At 43.0% G+C, this 11,417-nt stretch overlaps 1 protein-coding gene across 1 annotated transcript in view; it reads left to right on the top strand.

The window, feature by feature from the left end:
- The first annotated feature begins 770 nt into the window (after window positions 1–770).
- The window catches only part of FAM133B (family with sequence similarity 133 member B), a 13,337-nt gene continuing 2,690 nt past the window's right edge, over window positions 771–11,417 (top strand). The window contains exons 1-8 of the mRNA XM_015408687.1: window positions 771–891; window positions 4,279–4,376; window positions 5,368–5,446; window positions 7,070–7,144; window positions 7,318–7,350; window positions 7,645–7,713; window positions 8,648–8,743; window positions 9,183–9,230. Of these exons, the coding sequence (XP_015264173.1) occupies window positions 868–891; window positions 4,279–4,376; window positions 5,368–5,446; window positions 7,070–7,144; window positions 7,318–7,350; window positions 7,645–7,713; window positions 8,648–8,743; window positions 9,183–9,230 (522 nt within the window). The 5' untranslated portion in view covers window positions 771–867. The remainder of the gene's footprint in view (window positions 892–4,278; window positions 4,377–5,367; window positions 5,447–7,069; window positions 7,145–7,317; window positions 7,351–7,644; window positions 7,714–8,647; window positions 8,744–9,182; window positions 9,231–11,417) is intronic.

Consider the following 11,417-nt stretch of genomic DNA (forward strand, 5'->3'; position numbering starts at 1 on the left):
GCCAAACGGTTCATTTGCAGCTCTCGGTCTCTCCCCTCCCAGTGTTCGTCATCCCACTACCACCGCCACCAATGAGGTGGACAACATCGGGGTAAGGATGGCCCAGGAAGATCTGCCACAATTTCTGCATGGCCACTGGATTTACCTGGTTGAGCTATAGGATAACATCACCCTGGAGAACCATCTGGAGACCATCTTGTTAAATTGAGTATAATTTTATTAACTGTCATGAATGTTTTATTGCTTTAATCTGTTCTATATGGGCTTTGCCCCTTGTAAGCCGCCCTGAGCCCGCTCTGCAGGGAGGGCGGGGTATAAATCTTAATAATAAATAATAAATAAATAAATGAAGAAGCTGCAGCCCGTAACCCTTTTCAGTCCTCGGGGCTCCCAGTATAGACCCTTGGCTCTGCAACGATGGGGGCGTCCTCAAAAGGTTTCCACAATCAGGCCTTTGGCAGCAAATAGTTCCACACTCAGCAGGCAGACTACAATCCGAGACATTTGCCCGGTCTGGAGTCATGCAGTACTTGCTGCACCTTCACGCACGCACAAACACACGCACACGCCCCACCCCCGCTTCTTTTACTTCTACGAGTCCTGACTGCCCCTCTGCCCCTCGATTTCCACTGATCCTCCGGTCCACGTTTCCAACCTGGTACGTGAAATGCGAGATTCCCAAGGGAGGGCAAGGGAGGGAGGGAGGGGAGGGAGGCAGAGGGCTTCCTTGGCCGCTACTGCGCATGTTGGCGTAGAACGGAGCATGCTCAGTAGCCTTCGGCGTTAAAACTTGACGGGTAGCCGGGGAGAGGCTCCAGCTAGGCCGGTGTGGTTGGACTCGAGTCGGTGCCGGGATTTTTGCACGCCATGGGGAAAAGGGACAACCGGGTGGTGAGTGAGCTCGGCCGCGCGCTGCCCCTGAGGCCTGCTGGGGGCCTTCGAGCAGGGCCTGCCAGTGGGGGGGGGGGGGGATCCAGAACCCGGGAGCTCAGGAGGGCTTGCACGGAGTCAGGCGATCGCCGGGGGTGGGAAGGAGAGGAACGTAGGCTTTGTCTGTCATGCAGACTGCAGATCTCCTCTTCCCGGTTGGGGAGCTAGGAGCAGGCGGTAAAATTCTGGTGTGGGGTTGCTTTTTGATTAAAAGATGTCGATCGGAAGGCTTCGTTCCTATCAAGTGGCAAGTAGTCACTCTGGCCTTGCCATCAAAAAGTAAGGGGGAGGGTAGGTAGCCAGGAGAGCTGAAAGGAAGCTTCGCGTTAAGAAGCGGTGCTGGCGAGGAAGACCCGGGGGGGGGGGGGGGGGGGGCGGGGGGGTGGTCGGGGGACCTGGTTGGCCTTGGTATGGACCAGAATGCCCGACTAGGTGTGTATCGTTGCTTGTATGTTCTTTTGGGAGTGAGATCTGATGAATGCGTTCTTTGGGAGTTACAGTGCTGATTTTAGTTTTGTTGAGGGCCAGAAGATGCATTGGAGGGTCATGGAAAAGCTGTCTGAGAATTCTGCTGAGTTCATTTGCGAATTTGTGCTTATTTGCTACATCCCAGAGTCTTCTCCTAGCGCTGTTGCGGAATCACTTCGACATGGGCAGGCATTGCTAATATTTATAGCTCTCCTGGCAAAGATAATATTCCATCAAATGGCACAGCATTCATCTTGAAGCATTTGTTGCCCTCAGCACAGCCTGGAAGTGTGCTCATTTCATGCTTTGTGTTGTGCATCATCAGGAAGAGGACGTCTCCTCCTCCCCCCATCCCATATCAAATGATGGTAGACCTGCTGAGATCTGATATTGAAAGTCAGTCATGTACATAGATGTATGTGGTTTCGATCCCTTCTTATGGTATTCTTTTTTTGGCAAAGACAGAGCAAGGCAGCCTAAACTCTAAATTGTTGTGAGTTAGCCATGAAATTAAAAGACGCCTGCTCTTTGGGAGGAAAGCGATGGCGAACCTAAACAGCATGATAAAAAGTAGAGACATCACCCTGCCAACAAAAGTCCGCATGGTCAAAGCAATGGTATTCCCAGTAGTCATGTATGACTGCGAGAGTTGGACTATAAGGAAGGCCGAGCGCCGAAGAATAGATTCTTTTGAACTATGGTGCTGGAGAAGATCAAATCAATCAATCCTAAAAGAAATCAACCCTGACTGTTCCCTGGAAGGCCAGGTAATGAAACTGAAGCTCAAATACTTTGGCCACCAAATGAGAAGGGAGCACTCCCTGGAGAAGACCCTGATGCTGGGAAAGAAGACGGGGACGGCAAAGGATGAGATGGTTAGACAGTGTCATATATGCAACAAACATGAAATTGAGCAAACTTCAGAGGACGGTGGAAGACAGGAAGGCCTGGCGTGATCTGGTCCATGGGGTCACGAAGAGTCGGACTCGACTGTGCGACTGAACAACAACAACAACAACAAAAGCCACTGTCTACTTGCTGAACTCGATTTGCTTGATTAATATATTTGCAAACAGCATCATCCCCCAGGGCTGGCTTGATCCTTAGTACTGGATTAGAAAAAGTAGGCTCATGTAGGGAGGAAGAAACTCCAAAAAGGGGGGTTGGGGGTTGGTAATGCTATTTTAGACTTATTCCCTGGTTTGTCGCTTGGATTATCAGAGGTCAGTGTAGTGTTTGTAAGGGTTCTGTGTTGGGCATGTTCAATAAATAATATACATATGCCATTTCAATATAAAACAGAGGTACAGAACTGTAAAGGTATTAGAAAGCAAGTGGGCAGGGGGGGGAGATAAAAATAGTAAAACTAGACTTACTCCTATACATTATATTCATCTCCTAACCAGATTTGCCACTGAGAAACTTCACAACAAGCTGCAACCAGACCACCTTCCTTGACATATGTATTTGAATGATATATTTGCAGAGATGCATTTGCACATAAGGTTTTTGCCAAATATTGCACACAGTTGTAACAAAAACCTAACAGCCACTTAAGAAAATGAGGGCATAGAGCATCTGCTATATATGCAGATCCCAGTTCAATCTCCAGCATTTCATGACCCTTTTAGTTGGTAATAGATGGTGTGAAAGACATGGGACTCTGGAGAACTGCTCCTGGTCAGAGAAGACAATCCTGGCTTTGATAGACTAATGGTCTAACTCAGTTGATGGCAACTTCATGTATTCAAATGCCCGGTTCAGGGGGAGGCAGATTAAAACAGGGAGAGAAGCTGCTTAACTTTCTTGCCCTTCCCCACTTAAAAACAGCTACTCACCCGAGGTGAGGAGGAGAGGTAGTAGGAAAGAGAAGAATTAAGCAGCCCTCACCTGTATCATCTTTGGTATGCAGCCAGTTTACAGAAGATATATCTTCCCATTGTGCACAACTGAGTTGTCATCTGATCTCTGTTCCTAGGGATAGGAAACAGTTCTAGAAGAACCTACAGGAGTTTTTGAAGGAGATGCCCAGTGTATCAGGATAACAACCCCCTTCCCCCTGGGATGTTTTCAGTTTGTCAACTTGTTGTCTTCCATAGTTGTCTGAGTACATGTTGATTGCACTGTGCATTTTCCTTGACAGCATATCCAAACAGGGACGCATCTGTCCTAGTTTGTAAACCAGGCTTCCTGCCCTCTTGTCCCAAAGAAACAAGAAATACTGGACGCTTGGTGCTCCCATGGGATACTGTGTTGTTTTGTTTTGGAGAGTCTTAAGAAAAGATATTAAATTGCTTGTTTTTGAATCTTATTAAGAACTAATGCAGTGATCTGTGTTTTTGAGCAGTGACGTGATGGGAATTTCAAACAAGGCTAGCTTCTGCTGACATGAAAAACACAGTTTTGAGAATGCATTCTTGGAAAAGATTATCATGCACATGGGAATTTGGGAATTTTCAGCTCTATGGTTTAAAATGCCTATGATGCCTCTATGGCTTACATGCTAAGAAGAGTTACCCTCTTATAAGTCAATTGGACGTATAAGGATGTAACTCTGCTTAGGATGACACTGTTGATTTCTTATTCTTTTGCTATCACGAACTGCTTTGTTTCGAAGTCCCCATGGCTATGGCAGCAAAAACAGGATAGGAAACAGTTCTAGAAGAACCTACAGGAGTTTTTGAAGGAGATGCCCAGTGTATCAGGATAACAACCCCCTTCCCCCTGGGATGTTTTCAGTTTGTCAACTTGTTGTCTTCCATAGTTTGTCAAGTTGCCTGCAGAAGCCTTTTTCTTTTTAAAAAAAAATGAAGAAGGCTTTCTATTTTTAAGAGGAGAATGACTCTACTCATATCTTGCCTTGCTTTGTCATCATTTCAGGCTTATATGAATCCCATAGCAATGGCTCGATCACGAGGGCCTGCTCCTTCATCAGGACCTACCATACAAGACTACTTGAATAGACCGAGACCAACGTGGTATGTAGGGGAAGGGTAACTTTTTCCCTCTTCCAGAAGTAGCTGCGTTCCAAATATACTCCGTAGTGTTCTTCTGCAGTGTAGAGACTTCTGTCCCATTTACAGTAATATGCAGAGTGAGTCTGGATCAAATTATTGTGACTCTGGTGACTAAGCAGGTTTATGTTTATATGTAAATGCCCTGATCCAGCAAGGAGGATCACCGATAGAAGTAGGCTTGTGGTTGATGACAATGATGTACACCTAGTTATGGATCCCCGTCTCATTCAGTCGCTCCCAGTCTAACTAGATCTGTCTATTCATGCCAGTGAAGAAATGCATACTCATCCAAAGCCACGAGGTATTATCTGTGACTTAGGTGTGGAGACTGGAGCCATATTGCTGCCAGTGTTTATGAGGGTCATAGGTAGCAGTGGCCAGTGCTTCTTTTTCTAGCATGTTCTTGACACACTATAAGATAAATGGGCACTCTTCAAGCAATCCACTTTTGTAAAGAGATGCAGCCAAGTGGTACTTCTAGGAGTCATTTCCCAAACTAACAGCACAATTCTCCTACACTGACAGTGCATTTCTATACAGAGTCATTCCTGTCTAAACTCATAACCACTCAGAGTGGAGTAAGTCTTCATAGGATTACAGTGCTAGCCTGAGCATACACAGGTTTGGACTCAGCCAGCTTTTTCACTCAGCCTTCCCTAATTCCCCTCCTTACTACAGCCCCTATTTCACATGGCTTTTTGTCCATGTAAGTGTCATGATCTCCAGCATAGTCTTTTTGGTGGCCAAAGGTAACACACACACACGTTTTTCATCAATGGAACATCTGGTTGAATCCAGCTCCCCAAAGTCCCAAAGGAGTCGTGGGATATGTTCCCAAGTAAACATGGTTAACTGTAACTTTCATATACTTCATATCTAAATGTCAGGCTTCTGGAGTGTGCAGCTAGATACCTCGGAGATTTGTGTAAATGAGTGGTTGTTTTAATTAAAGGGAAGAAGTAAAAGAACAACTGGAGAAGAAGAAGAAAGGCTCCAAGGCCTTAGCAGAATTTGAAGAAAAGATGAATGAGGTTTGTTGTTTTGGTACATTTTTCCTCTCTACCATCATTAGCATAATGGAATTAATTTTATGTTTACTCTTTCTCAGCCATCTGTTAATTCTTTTGCTGCATTTGTTTAGAAGCCACAGCAGAAAATATTGCTTGTCTCCCCTCCCTTACTCATCCGTCATTGTTACTGAGTGTCGTTATTTTCAGAAGTAGCTGCTTGTCATTTGCTGGGCTTCCATTTTGCAGGCTTCTTTCAGAAGCATGATTTGATTCCTGAAATTCCTTTCGAAGGCATTTAAAATCACTCTGACAAGTTATTGTCAGCTGAAGCAATATTACTGCTAGGTCATAATGCCTACTGAGATTTGGTCACTTCCTGAAAACAAGCAGTTCATGCCAGAGAAAACGGGGGAACCAAGAGAAGGAAACATAAAGGGCATCACAGGTACTCACCCTTAAGGGCAGCTGAGGTGTCCTAGAGAAGCTTGGATCCTGCCTTCAGGTTTCATGGACTGAAGGATTTCTGTTTGTGGGGTGCAGTTTTCCTGCTTCCCCCCTCCTATTGCAGTCTAAAATGCTACCTTTGTGTGGGCAGGGACTCTCGGGAGTAGCTGGGGGGAATCAGAGGTATGTTATAGGAAGGGGGGATTGGGGAAAATGGCCCCTCTTTCTGTCTGTGGATCCAGGACCTCATTTCTTTCACTTGAATGTCAAAAGGAATAGCCAACATTGGGGTAAGCAATGACTGACCACTCCTACTCCACCAACCAAAAGCTAATTCATTGTGATTTTTCCCTTGTATGCTTTGTCTGAGTACATGTTGATTGCACTGTGCATTTTCCTTGACAGCATATCCAAACAGGGACGCATCTGTCCTAGTGGGTAAACCAGGCTTCCTGCCCTCTTGTCCCGAAGAAACAAGAAATACTGGACTCTTGGTGCTCCCATGGGATACCGTGTCGTTTTGTTTTGGAGGGTCTTAATAAAAGATATTAAATTACTTGTTTTTGAATCTTATTAAGAACTAATGCAGTGATCTGTGTTTTTGAGCAGTGACGTGATGGGAATTTCAAACAAGGCTAGCTTCTGCTGACATGAAAAACACAGTTTTGAGAATGCATTCTTGGAAAAGATTATCATGCACATGGGAATTTGGGAATTTTCAGCTCTATGGTTTAAAATGCCTATGATGCCTCTATGGCTTACATGCTAAGAAGAGTTACCCTCTTATAAGTCAATTGGACGTATAAGGATGTAACTCTGCTTAGGATGACACTGTTGATTTCTTATTCTTTCGCTGTCACAAACTGCTTTGTTTCAAAGTCCCCATGGCTATGGCAGCAACCCAAAGAACTCCTTAGAGTAAGCCCCACTGAATAAAATGGGACTTACTTTTGAGTAGACCTGCTTAGGATTGCTCTCTTTGAGTGGCTGCTTCAATGAGCTTGTTACAGGGACAAATAGGATACTTCCTCTGTGTGAGAAACATAATATAACCAAATGTTGCTCTTCATATGTAGCCCCCAAAACTGGGGGAAATAACAGTGAATTGCCTAAATGTGATGTCTGTCTTATGAATATTGCTTTGGAGATCATTAAAGGTTATTTTGAGAATGATTCATGGTTCCTTTCAATGCTTTTCAGAACTGGAAAAAAGAATTGGAAAAACATAGGGAGAAATTGTTAAGTGGAAGCGAGAGCACTTCACGAAAGAAAGAGGTAAATGCCTTTAGCATATTCACTCAACAACAACGGGAGCTGGATGTGCCTGTTGTGAGAGCTGTTGTTAGTCAGTGCAGTAATACAGCTATTGCCATAGAACATATGTTAAAAGGTAGTGCCTTCATTGGTGGTACATGCATGACTAATTGGTCAATGGTTTATTGTTTTAGAAAAAGAAGAAGGAGAAGAAAAAATCCAGTAGGGTGAGCAAAGATTTCATTTTTTTTAGACTGAAACTTAGAGAAGTAGTTAACTTTTTTTAAGAAGAAAACCGGAATTTTTAGAAGGTAGTTTTTATATCTTTTGTTGTTGCCTTAATAGGTAATACTGGCTAAAAATGTAGCTGATGCAGCTTTAATTTTAAGAATAGCTCCTTGACTCTGTTTTTGAAATGCAATGTAGTTTTTATAAATGTAGGAATCTTTATTTTTTCCTTCTTGGACTGTGTATACCAATTCTGCATCTCACAAATTTACGTTTTGTTGTATTTGGTCAAGTTGTCTCCATCTTCCTCTTCCTCATCAAGTTCTGATTCTTCCAGTAGTTCTTCTGATTTCGAAGACGAGGTAAGAATGCTTTTCCTGCAGATTTAACTTTTTTGTGTACCTTCTGTGGACTTGTGCCAGTGTTCCTTGCACCTTGAAGTTTTGCTGTATTTGTATAAAACTCTGGCCTCCATTTGGCTTGTTTATAGGATAAGATTGTGAAGTACACAGCAATGCCTATCTAGTTCTTTGTGCAAAAGACTAATGTAGTGTTATCATTTGACAAAGAGAAATGTACAAATGGAAGGAAGATCTTGCTTCTCTGATTTAGAAATTCATTTCAACTTCCTTAGACTTCAGAGAGAATTATACCACCTAAATCAGTAAATATTGTACATACATAAGGGATTTGGGGCCAAAACCTCAAATCCCAGTGCTGGGGAAGTGTCAGTTAATTTAAAAGATCTTGATCAAACACAATGTTTTAAATACTGCAGTTATATCAATAACATTTATTTCCTGGAAAGTAATTGAAATGTTGGACTTAAGAAAAATGGAATCCAAAATAATTCCACTATTACTTTTGGTTTGAGTGGTTGTTTGAAGTTAGTTGAAACAGACTTTGGGTCTTTTTGTTTGTATAAAATGTAATTTTAATTTGTAATTGTTGTATTTCATTATTGCATTTCAGTTTAATAACAGTTATTTGATGGTATTGGAAATTATGCTGATTTCCTCATTAAAAATTCTAAAACCGCCTCTTGGACATTCAAGTGGAATCTGTGAGGGAAGCATTAGAAAACAGTGAATTATAGATAGATGCTGCCTTTGTCCAATAATGCTCTATTTGTCCAGTAGAGCATTATTGGAGAAAGGCAGCTTCGATTTAAGGCATTTGCATAAGATGCAGCTATTCTAATTGTTGGTTTTCAAGTTTATGCTTTTGTTTCCAACTGAATACTAGATACCAATTTAGTGTGAATTAAATGCAAATTGTTTTCTTGTTTGTGGCCAGGATAAGAAACAAGGGAAAAAGAGAAAGAAAAAGAAGTATCACTCCTCACGGAAGTCATCCGAAAGCTCCGATTCAGATTCTGAATCGGACAGCAAGGTATGGTGTAATTACCTACTGAATCATCTTGGAATTTTTCAGAGATATGGTAGAACTTGTTTTATATCTTGGATTTATATTGTGGACTTAGTCCAGCAGGGCTGACCCTTTCACTAGGCTACTGCTTTGGCATACCTGCTTTTGTTTCTCAGGAAGAGAGACAGGCTATAGGCAAAAGGTGAAGGGACTCACCCCGAGGGCAAATGAAGAATTTGGGGTGGAGAAGCTGGAGAGTGGTTAGGAAAGAGTAGTTTGCTGCTGGGAACATACTGAGTCCTGTCAGCCCAAGTTCTTTGAAAGGCATAAAGAGGACTAAAGTGAGGTCCTCCTCCTCAAGGAATCATGAATTGCCTCAGCAAAGGAACCTGGGGAAGGGGAGGAGAGACTTGTCAGCCATTTTATTTTATTTTAAACAATAACTACTTATCCTTTTATTCAGGACAGCTTAAAAAATAAAAGGTCAAAGGAAGATCGTGAAAGAGAAAAGGTAAAATTTTATATACACTTCTGTTTGTTTTTAATCTCTCAAAGGCCCAAATACTCGATCCCTGGCGTTTTTCAAATGAAACTTGAATATCTCTATTTTCAGAAATGTTTCTTTCAGTGTTGCAAAGAGGGATTTTTTTCAAACATCTTCTGAACTATGGATGTCAGTGGGAGCTCCTTGATGCTGAGCTGGTTGCAAGATCCCTAGCTAAAAAGTCTGTTGCTTGGTCTCTTCATTGAATTGCTACCGTGGACCGTCAGATGGTACCAAGTTACATTCAGATCTGTGATACCAACCTGGTTCCAAATAATAACTTTGTTGACAAAGATATGGGTGATTCCAAAATCATACACTACTTTCATCATCACTCCTTCCTATGGTCTCTTTAGCTTACTTTCCTGACTGGTCCCTACCTGCCAACAGCACATAGACTCTCATGTTCATAAGCTGTGTGTGAAATTTCTCCCGGACCCACAATTTCCCTTGTGTTATTAATATGCGTACTTCCTCTGGTGCAGTTCTTTCCATCTACCTTCTGAGTCACATTTCCTTCCTCCCTTCTTCCCAGTCTTTAGCCCAGGGGTCCTCAAGGTGGTGCCCTTGGGCATCGTTGCACCCACCGACACATTTCCTGGCGCCTGCCGAGTGTTTTTAGAAAGCACGCGGGACCAGGTGGGGCTTTTGCCCCGCGGGACTTCTGGTTGGCCACTGGAAATCTGATTGGTTGTACAAATTTTTTAAAAATTGTTTCAACAGCTGCTGTCACCACAGCACAAAGATCTTCACTGCACTACTTGCGAGGATAGAATAAAATATTTTTAGACAGTATTTTCATTTTGGAAGGAGTCCTGTTAAACGGAGCTGCTTCCTGAAAGGCTGAAGAGTTATTATTAGAGTTATGCGTGACCTCACTCCCTGGCATTCTGTAGTTGGCTCCGCCTCCTGTGGCAACCATTTGGTATTTGTGCCCATCACTCTGTCTCAGAATACCAAAGGTACCTATGCCTACCTAGCTCTTCGGTATCATCTTCTCCATGATATATACAGTTTTTCCCTACTTCAGTCCCATGTGAGTTTTTTCTACAAGCTCCATTTTCAGTGGCTGTATTTCATACACCTTGGGTCTCTCTTTCCCCTATATATTCTGCCCTCATGTTCCTGTTCCTCAGTTCACCTCCTATACGATCTTTTTCCTACTCCTCCCCTCATCCTCTCTTTTCGTATTCCCTGTCTGTCCTTGGGTTCTTTCAGAGGCATTCCTTAGCAAAACATCTCTCTCACTGCGTTAGCAGAAGCTGCAGAGCTTGCCAAGATTCTGATCGCTGACACATTCTATGACATAACAGAAGCTCAGCTAGGCAAGTCAGCTGAGACAAGCAAGGCTTGCAGACAGGCAGCCAAGAGGTGATTGGTAGTTAAGATGTTTGCCACAGAATAACTTTCAGTTGCCTCATTTAGCTGAAAGCAAATGATAATGGGTGATTTCCCACAAGCGCTGCTCCGCGCTCACTCTTCTCTTTGGCCTGATGGTACGTGTCAATTTCACACAAGCTGCTGCGGGGCCGCATTTTGCCCCGCAGCTTTGTGCGATTTTCCCCGCGTCTACTCAATCCTCAAAAAACAGGATTGAGTAGACGCGGGGGAAATCGCATGAAGCTGCAGGACAAAATGCGGTCGCGCAGCAGCGTGTGTGAAATTGACACGTACCATCGGGCCAAAGAGAAGAGTGAGCGCTTGTGGGAAATCACCCAATATAACCTATATTTAAACCAACTTTTCAGATCTGTGGAAGCTTGCAAGGAAAATAACCGTCTGCAATAAACATACCAAGCTAATTATATCCTTGTTCTTTCTCAAGCAGTTGCATGCATTAATCTTTCAGAAAACAAGGATGTGGTTGCCAGTATCCCATGAGAGGATAAGTGAGCCTCTAAAGACTATTTTATAAACATATTTTATTTCAGGGGATAATTTTATTTAAGGTAGAGTTGTACTAAATTCTGTACAGAACCCCATGAGCCGTGATGGGGCAAAACAGTGGGATATCAATTCTGTAAAAGAAAGATTATATGCACTTAGCATATAATCCATTGACTCCTTTGTTTCCAGGGTCTGTCCTTATTTCATCCCCTTGAACAATTCCCTATTGTTTTTCACTGAAATAAGCTAAATGCATTTTTCCTTTTC

The sequence above is a fragment of the Gekko japonicus genome, unplaced genomic scaffold (assembly GCF_001447785.1).
Source record: "Gekko japonicus isolate JY-2015 unplaced genomic scaffold, Gekko_japonicus_V1.1 scaffold2111, whole genome shotgun sequence".
In the NCBI taxonomy this organism is placed as follows: domain Eukaryota; kingdom Metazoa; phylum Chordata; class Lepidosauria; order Squamata; family Gekkonidae; genus Gekko; species Gekko japonicus.